Source organism: Panthera leo, chromosome C2 (genome assembly GCF_018350215.1).
Source record: "Panthera leo isolate Ple1 chromosome C2, P.leo_Ple1_pat1.1, whole genome shotgun sequence".
In the NCBI taxonomy this organism is placed as follows: domain Eukaryota; kingdom Metazoa; phylum Chordata; class Mammalia; order Carnivora; family Felidae; genus Panthera; species Panthera leo.
In genome coordinates this window covers 127,986,559-128,005,336 of record NC_056687.1, presented here as the reverse complement: position 1 = coordinate 128,005,336, position 18,778 = coordinate 127,986,559, and the positions used below count along the sequence as shown (strand labels likewise).

Genomic DNA, 18,778 nt, shown 5'->3' with positions numbered 1-18,778 from the left:
GGTGATTGGATAAATGGATATCACATCTACACTTCCCCAAGTTTTTAAAAACTCTTGATGTAGACTTTTTTCTTATCCATTTTTTAACATTTAAAAGTGGAGTTCATAGTAACTTCTCAATCTTTGAGTCATTTATTTGTTCAAGTTCTTTCTTCTGGTCAGTTATTAAAGTTACATAATACATGTTCATTTTAGAAAAATGAGAAAATGTGGATGACATGAGAAGTAAATAAAATAACCCATAATTCTGTCCTTTAGAGAGTTAGTTACCATGATTTACATGTTGGTATAAATTTCTTCCAACTTTTACTATGCTTATCTGCAGTTATATACTGCAGTCATGTACCTTTAGTAGGAAAACATTGTTATGTGTGTGTGGGAATATGTATCCTTGGTTTTTAGATTCCACATATAAGTGAAATCATACAGTTTTTGTCTTTCTGTCTGACTTATTTCACTTAGCATAATGGCCTCTAGGTCCATTCATGTTGTCACAGTGGCAAGATTTCATTTTTTTTATGACAGAGTAATATTCCATTATAATAGAATATGAATATATATGCACACACCCCACATCTTCTTTACCTGTTTATTTATTAATGGACACTTAGGTTGTTTCCATGTCTTGGCTGTTACAAACAGTGCTGCAGTGAACATAAGGGTACATACATCTCTTTGAGTTGATATTTTTGTTTTCTTCAGCTAAAGACCCAGGAGTGGAATTACTGGATCATATGGCAATTCTATTTTTAATTTTTTGAGGAGCCCTCAGACTTTTTTCTGTAGTGGCTGTACCAATTTATATTCCCACCAGCATTGTATAATGTCTCCCTTTTCTCCACTCAGTAATACTTGTCTTTTTGATACTAGCCACTCTGACAGGTGTAATGTGATACTTCATTATGATTTTGATTTGCATTTCTCTGATGATGAGTGATGTGTAGCATCTTTTCATGTGCCTGTTGGCCATCTGTATGTCTTTGGAAAAATGACTATTCGTTTTTATTTTACTTTATTTTATTTTATTTTATTTTATTTTATTTTATTTTATTTTCCTCTGCCCATTTTAAAATCAGGTTTGGTTTTTTGATATTAAGTTGTGTAAGTTATTTATATATTTTGGATTTTAACTCCTTATCATATGTATGACTTGCAAGTATCTTCTCCCATTCAGCAGATTGCCTGTTTGTTTTGTTTATGGTTTCTTTTATTGTGGAAAATGTTTCTAGCTTGATGTAATTCCATTTGTATATTTTAGCTTTTGTTGCCCTTGCCACAGGAGACTGGTCCAAAAAAATATTGCTAAGACTGATGTCAGAGCTTACTGCCTGTGTTTTCTTCGAGGAGTTTTATGGTTTCACTTTTTATGTACAAGTCTTTAATCTATTTTGAATTTTTGTATGCAGTGTAAGATAGTGATCCAGTTTCATTCTTGTGCACGTAGCTGTCTAGTTTTCCCATCATTTATTGAAGAGACTGTTATTCCCCTTTGTATGTTCTTGTCTCCTTTGTCATAGATTAATTGACCATATAAGCATGGGTTTGCTTCTGGTTTCTATTCTGTTCCATTGATATATGTGTCTGTTTTCATACTGGTATCTTACTGCATTAGTTACTATAGCTTCGTAGTATAGTTTGAAATTAGGGGGCATGATACGTCCTGCTTTGTTCTTCTTTCTTAAGATTGCTTTGGCTACTTGGCATTTTTTGTAGTTCCATAGAAATATTACGATTCTTTGTTATAGTTCTGTGAAAAATGCCATTGATATTTTGATGGGGATTGCATTGAATTTATAGATTGCTTTGTGTAGTATAGACATTTTAATTTTAATTTATGAGCATGGAATATATCTTTCTATTTATGTTGTTTTCAGTTTCTTTCATCAATGTCTTATGGTTTTCAGTGTACAGATCTTTCACCTTATTGATTAAATTTATTCCTAGGTGTTTTATTCTTTTTGATGCAATTGTAATTGCAATTATTTTTGCAGTGGCATTTTTCTGATAGCTCATTATTAGTGTGCACAAATACACTACTATGTTAGTATGTTAATTTTGTATCCTACAGCTTTACTGAATTCATTTATTAGTTCTAGCAGTTTTTTCTGTAGTCTTTAGGGCTTTCTTTATGTAGTGTCATGCTATCTGCAAATTGTGACAGTTTTACTTTTTCCTTTCCAATTTTGATGGCCTTTTATTTCTTTTTCTTGCCTAGTCACTGTGGCTAGGACTTCTAACACTATGTTGAATAAAAGTGGTGAGAGTGGGCATCCTTGTCTTACTCCTGATCTTAGAGGAAAAGCTTTCAGCTTTTTACTGTTGAGTAAGTAGGTTAGCTGTGGATTTGTCATTTATGCCCTTTATTATGTTGAGATATGTTTCCTGTATATCCACTTTATTAGGAGTTTTTATCATAATGGATATTGAATTATCAAATGCTTTTTCTGCAACTATTGAGATGATCCTGTGATTTTTATCTTTCATTTTGTGGTGTCTCACATTGATTGGTTTGTGGATATTGAACCATCCTTATGTTCCTGGAATAAATCCCATTTGATCATGATATATGATCCTTTTAATGTATTGTTGAACTCAGTTTGCTAATATTCTATTGAGGATTTTTGCATCTGTGTTCATCAGGGATGTTGACTTGTAAATTTCTCTTTTTTTGTGGTGTCTTTGGTTTTGATATTAGGGTAATTAATGCTGGCCTCATAAAATGAATTTGGAAGCATTCCTTACTCTTCAGTATTTTGGAATAATTTGAAAAGGGTAGATACTAACTCTTGTTTAAATGTTTTGTAGAATTCACCTATAAAGCCGTCTAGTTTTGGACTTTTGTATTTTGGGAGTTTTAAAATTACTGGTTCAATTTCATTACTTGTAGTTGGTCTATCCACATTTTCTATTTATGTGTGACTTAATCTTGGAAGGTTGTGTGTTTCTAGGAATTTATCCATTCTAGTTTTCCAGTTTGTTGGCATGTAATTGTTTGTGGTATCCTTTTATGATCCTTTGTATTTTCTGTGGTGTCATTTGTAACTCTTTTATTTATTTTGTCCTTCTCTCTCTTTTGTTTTCATATTCTTATGAATATGGCTGGAGGTTTATCAGTTTTATTTATCTTTTCAAAGAACCAGTTTTTAGTTTCATTGCTCTTTTCTGTTTTATTTAAGTTTCTATTTCATTTATTTCCTCTGACCTTTATTATTTCTTCCTTCTACTAACTTTAGGCTTTGTTCTTCTTTTCCTAGTTCTTTTATGTGTAAAGTTAGATTGTTCATTTGAGATTTTTGTTTCTTGACTTAGGCCTCTATCTTTAAGAACTTCCCTCTTAAAGCTACTTTTGATACATTGTTTCCATTTTCATTTGTTTCAAGGTATTTTTTTCTTTCAATTTTGTTGTTGTTGTTGTTGACCTATTAGTTGTTTATAGCGTGTTGTTTAGTCTCCAGGTGTTTGTGTTTTTTCCAATTTTCTTCTTGCAGTCAATTTCTATTTTCATATTATTGGGGTTAGAAAAGATGCTTCATATGATTTCAATCTTATTGAATTTATTGTGGTTTGTTTTGTGGTTTAGCATGTGGTCTGTCCTGGAGAATGTTCCATGTACACTCGAGAAGAGTGTATTTTGCAGTTTTTGGATGACATGTTTCGTTTATGTCTGTTAAATCCATCTGGTCCAATGTGTCCTTTAAAGCCAGTGTTTACTTACTGGTTTTCTGTCTGGCTAGTCTATTCATTCAGGTAAGGTGTTAAAGTCATCTACTATTTATTATATTACTGTCAGTTCTCTCTTTATGTCATTTAATCTTTTCCTTATTATGTAGGTGCACTAAGCATTTTATAATACAATATTTTATTTAACTTTCACGCTTAAGATTTTCCTTTTTAAATATGACAAATCAACAAATGTATAGTAATAATGATTGCAAAGGAGTCCAGTCTACTATTAAATGTACCATAATTTACGTAACCAATCCCTAATTATAGAACATGTAGTTTTTTTACTTTTTCACTCTTGTAAATAGTGCTTGGTTGAATGTCTTTATATAAACATCTAGGAGAATATGTCCATTTATATTCTTAAGAAATGGCCCTAGAAGTGAAATTGCTGCATCCGTGTAGTTGTCTTAAAGATTTTAATATATATTGGCAAAGCACTCTCAAAAGTTTTGTTGATACAGACTTTCACCAGCAGTGTTTGAGATTGTCCATTTCCTCACGCTTTACCAATGTTGGGCACTATTATTTCTTTTAATTTCCCCTACTTCTAGACTTGTCTTTGCCAATCTTATAGGTGAAAAAATACAATATCTGATTATTTGTTTTTAATTTGCATTTCTTTAATTATGAATTAGGTTGAGCATTTTTTCATGTACTTGTAGGCATTTCCAGTTTTTGTAAATGTTTTATGTCCTCTGCCCATTTTTCTTTTAGTATATTTATATTTTACTATTTTGAAATAGCTCTTCATACATTACCTATATTATTAGCCCTTAGCCGTTTTGTTGCAATTGTGGATATTTTCCTATTTGACCTTAATTTTTGCCTAATAGTTTTTTTGGAAATACAATTGTTTCATAAACAATTATTTAGAATTGCTTAGTTCTATTAATTTTTTCTTTAGGGTTTCTGTCTTTGATGTCATACTATAAAGCCTTATCTAAGCCAAGATTTCTTCTGCTTTATAATTTCTTTTTTATATATTTGATCTGAAAATTATTTTGTGACATGGTATTTGATACGCTAATCTTTTTTTTTTCTAAATGGTTATCCACATAATTTATTGACTGTTAGATTTTGAGAACTTGACAGAATGAATCTAAAATTGATGTGGAAAAATAAATGAATGGTACTAGGCAACATTTTTTAAAAAGAGGGTGATGTTCTATCAAATATTAAAAAATACAGTTGCTAAACAACATGACATTAGATACAGTGATAGAATGATGGTTACATTTGCATAGGAAAGGATCCATTTAGTCACTGAAACATAAGGTTATTTCTGTGTGGAAGGCAAGCAATCACCGGCTGCTTTCTCTCTTGCCCATATACAAGTGTTGAAAGGAGATATTAAGGGAAATCTTAGAGAACATTAATAACATTAAAAAAATTAAAATATTAAACCAGCACAGAGTATAAAATATTTAGCCCATAAATGGTATGGGAGAAAAATAGAGGCTGCATTAAATATATATGTTTTCCTTTTGAAATATTTAGATGAGCTGTATGATATTGTACGAGTCAGTTCTAAATCTACTTTTCAATTATGTATGTGTGAGTATAAATGTGATATTTTTTAAAGCATCATATTTCTCTCACAACTTACAAAGAAAAGATGATCCTAACTCAAATGTTAATCCGTTGTCTAGGGAGAATTATCCGAGTTAATTAAATTGGCTCAGACCTACTGTTTTAAAGTTTGTGGTGACATAGACACGACAGTGATAAGAAGGTGTTACTGGGAGCGGTTCTCTTAATGGGCTCGTCAAGCTGCTACTTGGTGGAAATGCTGCAAGGCTGTGGCTGTGCTGACACATTTGGAGTTGACACTGATGGGGAGGTTGGTGAAGATGGATCCCGCCGTGGCCATAGCTTCATACTGGGATCCTTTGGAAAATAAAAGGCCCTTGTCTCACATGACACTGTTCTCAGGCATCTTGGCGGTCTGGGAGAGCCACACCCTTGAAGCACCAGGATTACAGACCCCAACCCAGTGAAGGATTTGACTGCAACCCTGGTTCCTAGCCCCTTCCTTACTCTTACACTTCAGCTGCACACCATCGGCTTTTATTTCCATCTCCCTGACAGAAATGGTCTTTTTAATTGTTTCTTTACCTTGAACACCTCTGCTGTGAGCTCTGTTGTTGAAATAATCCCACTCATTCCAATAGAATAGTTAGGATGCCACATGTTAGATTAATAAGAGGAAGTTCTGGATTCTAGTTCAAAAACTTAATGGCAGTGGTTAGTGCAAAAAAAAAAAAAACAGTTCAGAAATATATCGCCTTCAGATACCTCTAACACTAGATATTTGAGAGAAATAGTCATTACTTTAGAAGTAATTTATATGATTGCTTCTGACTGTTAGTATTGGAAGAGGTATTTTTGAGATATTCTAGTGTAGTTCTGTTCAGTGGAAATGTAATGAGAATTACATCTGTAACTTCAGATTTTCTTGGCAGTCACATTTAAAAAGTGAACAGAAAGAGGTGAAATTCATATATTTAAGTCGGCATACCAAAAAATATCATTGAAGCATTTACATTTTTTTTGTTGACTGAGTCTTTGAAATCCAGGATGTAGTTTACGGTTTGTGTACGTCTCCTTTCAGACTACAGTCCAGGTGCTCAGTGGCCACACATGACTGGTGACTGCCATATTGGACTGCACAGGCCAAGTGTGTTAACTCTAGTTAATGAAAATTGAGACTTCGTACTGGAATGATTAGGTACTTCTTACTGTGCTTAAAACACTGTACTTGTGTGTGACTGAAATAGTGAATCAACAAAAGAAGGTGGGTCCTTGATTCCTTACAACTAAGAAATTGGTGAGTTTTTAAGTATCAGATCTAGACTCACTGGTTAAAATATAACTTAGTTAAATTGTGACTCCAGCCTTGAGTTTAAGAACTCAGATTTGAACTAAATAGTATTAAATAGCTATTGCAGTGTTAAAAAGACAGTGTTAGTGTTTTGCAATTATGAATTCTTTCATCCTGAGAGGCCATTTGGGCAGAGGTTTTCTAGCTGTGTTCTGCCAAGGCCGGGGGCTGCCGTGCAGTTTAAGATGGGCTTGGGGAGGTTCGGCCATCTCAGCAAGTTGGGCCCCCTCACTTTCCTCCTCACCCTCATGGCCCAGTCTCTTCAATTATTTATTCTGCACAAGATTCTGTAGAAGAGTTTCCCTTGAGGAAAAAAAAAAAGTTTATATTGTATTTTAAAAGTTTGGAAACTGTTGCATGCTTGGCAGTTGTTTTTACAGATCTAAAAATTCTTTGATATCCTTCTTTCACACTATTTTATGAATCTGGCAGAAAAAGGTTTTGGTTCTTTATGCTGGAATCTTGATCTATAATTTACACAAATACTATTTGTCTGTCTCTTTGCCTTTCTCCTTCCAGCCTTTCTCTGGCTTATGAGCATTATTGAGCATGTACTTGTGTGACCACAGTATAGGATTTTGGCCCTGTACAGTATACAATAAAATCTTTCATCTGTAGCATATTGATTTCTCAGAGACATTTCAGCTTAAATTAAAAAACATTTTTTTAATGTTTATTTTTGAGAGAGAGAGAGAGAGAGAGAGAGAGAGCGAGCGCGAGCATGAGCGGGGGAGGGGCAGAGAGAGAGGTAGAAGGTCTTGTCTAAATTTATTTTTTTGCTTGTGGATGTCCAGTTGTCCCAGCACCATTTATTGAAGAAACTGTCTTTGTTCCATTGTATTGCCTTTGTTCCTTTGTCAAAGTTCAGTGGACTGTATTTATGGGGGTCCATTTCTGGACTCTGTATTCTGTTCCATTAAACTTTTTGTCTGTTTTTTCACTAGTACTATACTCTCTTGATAACCATAACTTTATAGTAAATCTCGAAGTCAGGTAGCATCAGTCCTCCAACTCTTTTCTTTTTCTTCAATATTGTTTTGGCTTGTCTGAGTCTTTTGCGTCTCCATATAAACTTTGGAATCAGTTTGTCAATATTCATAAATAATTTGCTTGGATTTTGATTGTGATTGTGTTGAATCCATAGATCACATTGGGAAGAACTGACATCTTGACAATATTGAGCCCTCCTATCCATGAATATGGAATATCTCCCCGTTTATTTAGTTCTTCTTTGATTTAATTCATCAGAGTTTTGTAGTTTCCCTTATACAAATCTTGTGCTTATTTTGTTATATTCATACTTTAATTTTTTCAAATGTTAATGTAAATAATGTTGTGTTTTTAATTTAAATTTCACATGTTCATTGTTGGTACGTAGAAAAGTGACTGACTTTTGTGTATTAACCTTCTATCCTGTAACCTTGCTATAATTGCTTATTAATTCCAGGAAGGTTTTTTTTTTCTTTTTTCTTTAAGTTTTTATTTTAATTCCAGTTGGTTAACGTACAGTGTTATATTAGTTTCAAGTGTACAACACAGTGATTCAACAATTCTGTGTATCACCTTGTGCTCCTCGTGACAAGTGCACTCCTTAATTCCCATCACATATTTAAGCCATCCCCCATCTTTCTCCCCTCTGTTAACCATCAGTTTTTATCTATAATTAACAGTCTGTTTCTTGCTTTGTCTCTCTTTTTTCCCTTTGCTCATTTGTTTTGTTTCTTAAATTCCACATATCAGTGAAATTATATGATATTTGTCTTTCTCTGACTGACTTATTTCTCTTAGCATTATACTCTCTAGCTGCATCCACATCATTGTAAATGGCAAGATTTCATTCTTTTTTATGGCTGAGTACTATTCCATGGTGTGTGTGTGTGTGTGTGTGTGTGTGTACACACCACATGTTCTTTATCCATTTATCAATCAGTGGATACTTGGGTTGCTTCCGTATCTTGGCTATTGTAAATAATGCTGCTAGAAACGTAGGGGTGCATGTATCCCTTTGAATTGGTATTTTTGTATTCTTTGGGTGAATATCCAGTAGTGTGATAACTGGATTGTAGGCCAGTTGTATTTTTAACTTTTTGAGGAATCTCCCAGGGGGTTTTTTGTTGTTGTCTATTCTTTCATATTTTCTACATAGATGACCATGTTATCCTTGAGCAAAGACAGCTTTATATCTTCCGTCCCAATCTGTATACCTTTTATTAACTTTTCTTGCCTTATTGCAAGGATATCCAGTTGGTGTTGAAAAGGAGTAGTAAGAGGGGATATCCTTGCCTTGTATCTGATGTTAGTGAGAAGGCTTTGAGTTTCTCACTATTAAGTATGATGTTAGCTGTACAGTTTTTGTAGATAGTCTTTATCAAATTGAGAAGGTTCCCCTCTATTCCCAGTTTTTATCATGAGAGATTTTTGTTTTTTTGGGTCACGAATGGGTTATTATAATTGAACTATTATTTTATGTTTTTATGCAAGTACAACTGGGTTTTATTTTAGTCTTCCTTATTCATCAATTATTCTTTTATTGTTTCACTTTTATCTATTGGTAATCTGTGTTTCTAGGCTCAGCTTGCCAATCGGAAACAGAAATTAGAGTCTGTGGAGCTGTCCAGCCAGTCGGAAATTCAGCATTTGAGCAGTAAGCTGGAACGGGCCAATGACACTATCTGTGCCAATGAGTTGGAAATAGAGCGCCTCACCATGAGGATCAATGACTTAGTGGGAACCAATATGAATGTTATACAAGAGCAGCGGCAAAAGGAAGAAAAATTAAGGGAATCTGAAAAACTGTTAGAGGTGTGTTTTAAAATTACTTCCATTGCGGGGGGAGCACCTGGGTGGCTCAGTCTGTTAAGCATCTGAATCTTGGTATCAGCCCTGGTCAGGATCTCACAGTTTTGTGAGTTCGAACTCTGCTTTGGGCTCTATGCTGACAGTGTGGAGCCTATTTGGGATTATTTCTCTCCCTCTCTCTGTCCCTCCGTTGCTCAATGCTTTCTCACTATCTCTCAAAAGAAATAAATAAAATGTGTGTATGCATGTTTTTAAGAGAAAATAATTAACCTCGAACTAGGTTCCAGAATCCATGGTTTCTTTCTTACTCTGCTGCCAGCGGATCAGACATTGATAGCTTTATTAATATGGTACCTGTTATAGTCTGACTCCCTGGCTTCCTTTCCTCATGAAATAGAAAAATTGTAATAACACCTGATTTTTTTCCTGAGCATTTTTCAGATTCTCCAGGAAGAAAAGAGGGAACTGAAGGCAGTTCTTCAGTCTCAAGAAAATTTCATCCATGAGGAAAGAATGCAGAAGGAGAAGCTACAAGCAAAATTAAAGCCAACTGACAGTCAACACACAGTACAGGCCGTGAGGTATATTTAATCCTAAATATTAATTGTAGCCATTTGGTTGTTTGGCATTCAGCACCAGTTTTAATACTGCATATTCATAATTTTGTGTTTGATCACATTATGGTTTTTCCTATTCAGTTTTAATTTCTGAGTTAAGTTTTTATGGTGTTATAAAATTTTGTGTGGTTAGTTTTTTTCTGCCTCCAGTTTGGGTCCTTAACCAAAAGACTGTAATGTTTAGAAAGTTAGAAAGTGCTTGGTCAATCTGTAGCCTTGGTGAAACTCCAAATGTGAAAGGAATTAGAGTCCACGTCCCCTGGGAAGCCTCCGTTCTTGGTAAAATAGGTCATGATTTGTAGCTGCTTATCAACATCATTAATAAGCCAGCTATTGAGATAGCCCTTCTTAAAAAAAATCCTAAAACTCATTTCTATATATGAATTATTGCCATGAGGTTTGTAATAGAAAGTAATAGAGGAACTATGCTCCTGATTTAAGTCTGGTACACATTTCTACTCTTTACAGAACTTTCCTGTAACTTTTTAGTTTCTTTGGCTCAACGTATCAAGTGGAAACCAAATTTTTGGTTTTTTTGTCTTTTTCCCTTGAAAAGCAGGCCAAATCCCAGTTGAGAAAGGAGTAAACTGCTGCCGACTTCTTTGAGAAGCATCATCTCTTGCTTCTTTACTCTCCCAAATGTTCTTTTTGTAAAGCAGGAATCAAGCTGAAGACTTCTAAAGAGTTTCATTACCAAAAACAGTTGAGAAATATGAACTGATTGTGCATTGTTTATTTGCAAAGATCAGAAACCTTGAACAGTCCTCTTGTGTCCTTCGTTAGGTCACCAGACGAGCCACAGGCAGAAAGGAGGTACACCTCGCAAGGGCAGGAGGACTTGGGCAACGTGCTGTCTCAGCTGGATCTCACCCACAATAGTGAAGAACTTCTGCAGGCAGAAGTGACTCGTTTGGAAGGCAGGTAGATAATTACATACCCTTTCAAGAATGTTCACGTTGTTAAAAATGATTTTTGATCATCATATTGAGAAACTAATATAACAGTCTTATTGAAAAAATAAGGTTTTTTTCTCTAGTTTTCACAAATAAGCTAACTTCTTATTTCAGTGAGAAAACAGAAGTAAGAAAAGGAGGGATTCTTGATTTTTCTCCCACCAAATCTACTGGTCTGCCTGCATCTGTGCCCTTAGTCTGTTAGAGTGGATGAGTGGATGGATGACATGTCTGTCCCCTACCACTTCACTTGTGTCCTGTTCTTCTCTCTTTTACATCGTCAAACTCTTCCTCTCTGCTCAATCATTCCCATGGGTATAAAGTAGGCTTAGTATTTCCTGTGTTGGGAGAAAATGGAAACCCTTCTTGAATCCTGTATCCCTGTCAAGTTGTTTCCATATTTCTCTGTTCTCCTTCAGAGTCAGATCTGTCAGAAGAGTTGTCTGTACTGACGCACTGATCTTGATCTTGCGTTTCTCCCTGTAGAATGCCTTCAGTTAGGCTCTACTGTCGAGCGGCCATCTCGCTGGAGCTGCTCTCAGCGAGGCACCCTGGGCACGTGGCGCTCCTTCCTCCTATTCAGAAGAGCCCTTGGGTTGTTTCCTGGGTGCTGGTTGAATCCTGATCTGTGCTGTAGCATGCCCATGCTTGCTTTGTTGTCATGCTTGTGAACTGTTTTTGTTTGTCATACCTCTAAACTTTGTGACTGGGAAGAGTTTCATATTTTGTGTGAAACATGAATCATGATCATTTGTACATGAGCACTTTCTGTATGTAAAAGATTTTAAACTGTACAATCTATTAGCCTTTAGGCAAAAAAACAACAAAAATATTGCCATTTTACCCTTTTAAGTAATACATTTTTTTGTGTTTACTTTTATTTCTTTGGTTTTTGGAAACCACCAAGTATTTTCTTATTAAATATCATGTGTGCACATATGTATGTGTGCACACACATACACATAGTTTATGCTTTATTTATTTTGCACCTTGGAATACTTAACATATTCTTGGTTATCATTATTGCGGTGTATGTGTATACTTTAGATTGAATAAAATAAAGGTTATTATTCTTTTTGACATTGGAACTAAAATTTACCTTCCTATCATAGATTTTCCATCGATGCACTTTTTAGTATTTTAGGTATGTTTTACCGTGCTCCCACAGGCTCTAAAGACTTACCTCATGTTTCTGACTTGCAGTGTGACCTTGGACCTGGCCCCCGTTTTCCCATCTCTAGCTAAGACAAGAGTATCTGTGATTCTTCTCTCTCTGCCTCAGTGTTTGACACACTGTACTTACATACGAGTACCAAATAAACAAGCATTCTACCACATTTAGAAGTAGGTAAACTTGAAATAAATGGACACAAACACCAGTGTTCAGTAATAAACAATGCCTTTAAAAATATTTTCTCTATCAAAGGCAAATTGAAAAAGGGACCCTTTTTTAGACAGTTTATTTATGTCATTCAGTTTGAACAAAATATTCCCTGAGAAAGGAGCAGAAGGATGTTTTTAGCAGAAATGAGTGGTGAGATAACAGAGGTGTGGTGCCCTGAGGTTCTCATATCTGGTGAGGGATTGATTCTTAAGTAACGGTGACAGGTTGGAAACTGTTTAAAGAAGAGTATTTTTTAGGTAATCAGTATGTGGGTTTCAGGATTTTTGTGTTACGTCTGTGATCATATTTTTGTCATGCACACAGCTTGGAGTCTGTGAGTGCAACATGTAAACAGCTGAGCCAAGAACTAATGGAAAAATATGAAGAACTGAAGAAGATGGAAGTATATAACAATGAGTACAGGGCAGAGATTAAGAAGGTAAAAATCTGCCTGCGTTCGCAAAGTTGTGTTTATAGACTGAGCTGGGGGTTGGGAGGTCATCGGAGTTATTTTTAATGAGAGAAAAATGCAGTACAAAGAGCCACTTGATATTCAGGAGTAGCTATGCACCTGGAATGTGCTTTGGTAACATCTTCGTCATCCTCAGGGATGCCGTAGAAATATTTTTGAGATAATTGAAGCCTGTCCTTTTTGAATGCTATACTTTATTTTAAACGTGTTTTGATGAAAAGCTTTCTAAAAGTTATACACTTTTTTCCTTGCTAAAAGATACTATATGAACTAACATTTAATATTTTCTTACTGACTGGAGCTGGTTATGGCTGATTTTCCCATGCTGTGTGGTGTGGTTTTAATACCCTCACTGGCTGTTGAGGTATCAGAGCTGACTGTTTCCACACTGATGGGCCTTAGCTGTTACGTTTGTTGACTCGTATTTTTTATTACTTATTTGAGATTACTTCTAGTTTCTTCCTCTTCCATTTCTATTGTCTTCTGTGGACAAGGAAGCCTTATAAACAAAGTTTTTAGTTTTGCAACTAAAGAGAATCACAGGTGTTGTCCTCTAAATAATGTGTGCATGGACTTTGACACTGGCTTTCAGCATTTGACTAACACATCTCTCCCTGATTTGCGATTAATAAATTATCATGGGTAGAGCCATTAGACCTTCGGTGTAGACATACAACTTGGTAAATTGCTAATTTTTTGCAGACTTAAGGTAAAAATTCATGTCTTGAGGTAAGGTAAAAATTACCTTATTATTTTAACTATTAACATATCTGTCTATCTAATGTGCTTTGTCTTCATTTTTTATGCTTTCCTTTCTGTTTCTTTGTAGTTGAAAGAACAGATTCTAGAGGCTGAACAGAGTTACAGTTCTGCATTAGAAGGAATGAAGATGGAAATCTCTCAGCTGACTCGGGAGTTACACCAGCGAGACATCACTATTGCCTCCACTAAAAGCTCCTCCTCTGATATGGAAAAGCGACTCAAAGCAGAGATACAAAAGGCAGAAGAAAAAGCAGTAGAACATAAGGTGAAGCTTGAACAAAAACTCTCTTCATTTGAAGTGTTTCTGAAGACTGAATTGAGTACAGAGATAATTTCCATAGTATTTTTTTTTAATGTTTTAATGTTTATTTATTATTGACAAAGAGACAGAGCATGAGTGGGGGAGGGGCAGAGAGAGAGGGAGACACAGAATCTGAAACAGGCTCCAGGCTCTGAGCTATCAGCACAGAGCCCGTCGTGGGGCTCAAACTCACAGACAGCGAGATCATGACCTGAGCCAAAGTCGGACGCTCAACCAACTGAGCCACCCAGGCGCCCCCTGCATAGTATTTTTTTAAAAAAATGTTTATTTACCTTGAGAGAAAGAGTGTGAGCGGGGGAGGGGCAGAGAGAGAGAGAGAAAAGTGAGAATCCCAAGCACAAGTATGGGAGCATTGAACCTTGAGCCCGACTCGGGGCTTGTTCCCACTACCTGTGAGATCATGACCTGAGCCTGTATTAAGAGTTGGACACTTGGGGTACCTGGGAGGCTCCGTTGGTTGAGCATCCAACTCTTGATTTCGGCTCAGGTCATGATCTTATGGTTCATGAGTTCAAGTTCTGCATCAGGCTCTGTGCTGACAGTGTGGAGCCTGCTTGGGATTCTTTGTCTCCCTCTGTCTCTCTCTCTCTCTCTCTCTCTCTCTCTCTGTCTCTGTCTCTGCCCCTCCCCTGCCCTCTCTCTCTCTCTAACTAAATAAATAAACTTAAAAAAATTGTTTAAAAAGTAGTCAGACACTTAACTGACTGAGCCACCTAGGTGCCTCTCCATAGTATTTAATTCAGCAAATTTGTATTAGACTCCTGCTTTGGGCTGAGGGTCTGCTGGTTAACAAGCATTCTGTGAGGATCAGTGGGGAGGTGAGAGTGACTAGAGTAGAGAGGCTGTGTCCCTTGTATCTGGTGAGAGTGCGATGTGTCTGCGCTGACAGACTAGAGTACACAAGGGATGGGACTGGGAAGCAGGAACTCCTGAAGGGCCCTGCCAGCTTGTGAAAGGTTTTAGTGTTCTCTTGAGGCCACTAGACAATGGCTGTAAGCAGGCGTCAAGGGTCTCTATGGTTGTCATATGGAGAGTGAGCGAGGAGGTAAAGAGACCACTATGGATACAGGAGTGACATGGTGGCCTGAGCAGTGAGCAGGGAAGGTAGAAGGAAATGGAGGAATTCTGAGGTACGTGGCTGGTAAAATCAACTGGGCTTTGTAGTTGCTTGGACCCAGAGGGCAAGTTAGAGTTAAGGGAGGATGTCACTCAGGATTGCAACACGGGCAATTGAGTAAAAGTGATGCTTTTTAGTGAAATAAAAGATGGGAGCAGATTGGGGCTGATACTGCATTTGTATGAAAGTTACACAAAATAGGGAAGCTGGTGGAGGGAACTGGTTTGAGATAAAAGCTGGACTTTCATATGGAAATATCTAATAGATGATTCCACAGAAGGCTGGAGTTCAAGATTAAAATCGAGGTGAGGCATTTGTCTGTGGAAATCTCTGCATGGAGTTGGCCTTTGAAACACCCTGAGAGACTGAGAAATTATGGGAAGAAAGCATAGAGATAAAGAGCTGAGACTGAACCAAACTTAGGAAACTACTCATTTAGGGTAAAAAGGTTTTAGAATAGAGCTGAGAAAAGAAGGGGATAAGGAGGGAAATGAGATAGTTTTCACAAAGGAAGCAGGAAACCAAGGAAGGCAGGAGTCTTTTCAAGTTGGAATGGCCAAGCACACAACTTGAGAATGAGGACTGAAGGTAGGTTACAGGCATGCCTCCTCTTTTTGCACTTTGGTTTGAGCCCTGTGATGAGCAAATCTCTTGGTGCCATCTTTCCAACAGTATTTGCTCGTGTTTCTGTGTTACATTTTGGTAATTCTTGGAATATTTCGTAAATGTTCTCATTATTATTATGTTTGTATGGTAATCTGTGATCAGTAATTATAACTTGCCAGAAGTTCAGGTGATGGTTAGCATCTTCTAGCAAAAAAAAATATTTTATTTTCATTTTTTAAAAATAATTTATTTTTGAGAGAGAGAGCACACACAGCAGGGGAGGGGCAGAGAGAGAGAGAGGGAGAGAGAGAATCCCAAGCAGGTTCCACGCTGTCAGCACAGAGGCAGATGTGGGGCTTGATCCTGTGAACCGATCCCATGAACTGTGAGATCATGACCTGAGCTGAAATCAAGAGTCAGAAGCTTGGGATTCCAAGAGGAGGGAAGATGGTGGCATAGGAGGACGCTGGGCTCACCGCGCGTCCTGCTGATCACTTAGATTCCACCCACACCTGCCTAAATAACTCAGAAAACCACCAGAAGACAAGCAGAACGGAGTCTCCGGAGCTAAGCGCAGACGAGAAGCCCACGGAAGAGGGTAGGAAGGGCGGAGAGGCGGTGCACACTACACGGACTGGCGGGAGGGAGCCGTGGCGGAGGGGCAGCCCGCTGGCCAAGCAGAGCCCCCGAGTCTGGCTTGCAAAAGCAGAGGGGCTGGACGGAGTGTGTTCGAACAGCAATCAGGACTTAACATCTGGAAGCTTATAAGCTAACAGCTCTGCTCCAAGAGCGGGATGGCTGGAGGGCAACGGGAGAGAGAGTTGTTGAACCCCGGACGACAGAGCTCAGCTTGGCGGGGAACAAAGGCGCTCACCAGCGCCATCTCCCTCGCCCATCCCCCAGCCAAAATCCCAAAGGGAACCAGTTCCTGCTAGGGAACTTGCTGGCACCACGCAAACACCCAACGCTGTGTTTCTGCGGATCCATCCCTCTGGCAGCGGGTCTGACTCCCTCCCGGTGCCGCAGGGCCCCTCCTGAAGCGGATCTCCAAAGGAAAAGCGAGCTGAGCCTGCCCCTCCCGACCCCGTGCACCTTGCCGATCCACCCCAGCTAATTCGCTAGATCCCCAGCACCACAAGCCTGGCAGTGCGCAAATAGCCCAGACGGGCCACGCCACCGCACAGTGAATTCTGCTCTTAGGAGAGGGGAAGAGAAGGTACACACCAGTCTGACTGTGGCCCCAGCGGAGGGGCTGGGGGCAGACATCAGGTCTGACTGCGGCCCCGCCCACCAATGCAAGTTATTCAAGACAGCACAGGGGAAGTGCCCTGCAGTTCCGCACCACTCCAGGGGCTATCCAAAATGACGAAACGGAAGAATTCCCCTCAAAAGAATCTCCAGGAAACAACGACAGCTAACGAACTGATCAAAAAGGATTTAAACAATATAACAGAAAGTGAATTTAGAATAATAGTCATAAAATTAATCACTGGGCTTGAAAACAGTATAGAGGACAGCAGAGAATCTATTGCTACAGAGATCAAGGGACTAAGGAACGGCCAGGAGGAGCTAAAAAATGCTATAAATAAGCTGCAAAATAAAATGGAGACAACCACGGCTCAGATTGAAGAGGCAGAAGAGAGAATAGGAGATTGAGAAGATAAAATTATGGAAAAAGAGGAAGCTGAGAAAAAGATAAAAAAATCCAGGAGTATGAGGGGAAAATTAGAGAACTAAGTGATGCACTAAAGAGAAATAATATACGCATAATTGGTATTCCAGAGGAGGAAGAGAGAGGGAAAGGTGCTGAAGAAATCAAAGCTGAGAACTTCCCTAATCTGGGGAAGGAAAAAAGCATTGAAATCCGAGGCACAGAGAACTCCCTTCAGACGTAACTTGAATCGATCTTCTGCACAACATATCATAGTGAAACTGGCAAAATACAAGGGTAAAGAGAAAATTCTGAAAGCAGCTAGGGATAAACGTGCTCTAACATATAAAGGGAGACCGATAAGACTTGTGACTGATCTCTCTACTGAAACTTGGCAGACCAGAAAGGAATGGCAAGAAATCTTCAATGTGATGAACAGAAAAAATATGCAGCCGAGAATCCTTTATCCAGCAAATCTGTCCTTTAGAATAGAAGGAGAGATAAAGGTCTTCCCAAACAAACAAAAACTGAAGGAATTCATCACCACTAAACCAGCCCTACAAGAGATCCTAAGGGGGATCCTGTGAGACAAAGTACCAGAGACATCACTACAAGCATGAAACCTACAGACATCACAATGACTCTAAACCCATCTCTTTCTATAATAACACTGAATGTAAATGACTAAATGCGCCAACCAAAAGACATAGAGTATCAGAATGGATAAAAAAACAAGACCCATCTATTTGCTGTCTACAAGAGACTCATTTTAGACCTGAGGACACCTTCAGATTGAAAGTGAGAGAGGAGAACTATTTATCATGCTACTGGAAGTCAAAAGAGAGCTGGAGTAGCCATACTTATATCAAACTAGACTTTAAATTAAAGCTGTAACAAGAGATGAAGAAGGGCATTATATAATAATTACAGGGTTTATCCATCAGGAAGAGCTAACAATTGTAAATGTCTATGTGCCGAATACTGGAGCCCCCAAATATATAAAACAATTACTCACAAACATAAGCAACCTTATTGATAAGAATGTGGTAATTGCAGAGGACTTTAACACCCCACTCACAGCAATGGATAAATCATCTAGACACACGGTCAATAAAGAAACAAGGGCCCTGAATGATACATTGGATCAGATGGACTTGACAGATACATTTAGAACTCTGCATCCCAAAGCAACAGAATATACTTTCTTCTGGAGTGCACATGGAACATTCTCCAAGATCGATCACATACTGGGTCACAAAACAGCCCTTCATAAGTATACAAGAATTGAGATCACACCATGCATACTTTCAGACCACAATGCTATGAAGCTTGAAATCAACCACAGAAAACGTCTGGAAAACCTCCAAAAACATGGAGGTTAAAGAACACCCTACTAAAGAATGAATGGGTCAACCAGGCAATTAGAGCAGAAATTTAAAAATATATGGAAACAAACGAAAATGAAAATACAACAATCCAAACGCTTTT

The 18,778-nt window shown here is 37.7% G+C and overlaps 1 protein-coding gene across 7 annotated transcripts in view; it reads left to right on the top strand.

Moving 5' to 3' along the window:
• Positions 1-18,778, top strand: part of CEP63 (centrosomal protein 63) — a 60,194-nt gene that overhangs the window by 29,590 nt on the left and 11,826 nt on the right. For all 7 annotated transcript variants that reach the window (XM_042954843.1, XM_042954842.1, XM_042954846.1 and 4 more), the window contains 5 exons: positions 9,176-9,409; positions 9,848-9,987; positions 10,807-10,944; positions 12,685-12,799; positions 13,662-13,859. In XM_042954843.1, the coding sequence (XP_042810777.1) occupies positions 9,176-9,409; positions 9,848-9,987; positions 10,807-10,944; positions 12,685-12,799; positions 13,662-13,859 (825 nt within the window). The remainder of the gene's footprint in view (positions 1-9,175; positions 9,410-9,847; positions 9,988-10,806; positions 10,945-12,684; positions 12,800-13,661; positions 13,860-18,778) is intronic.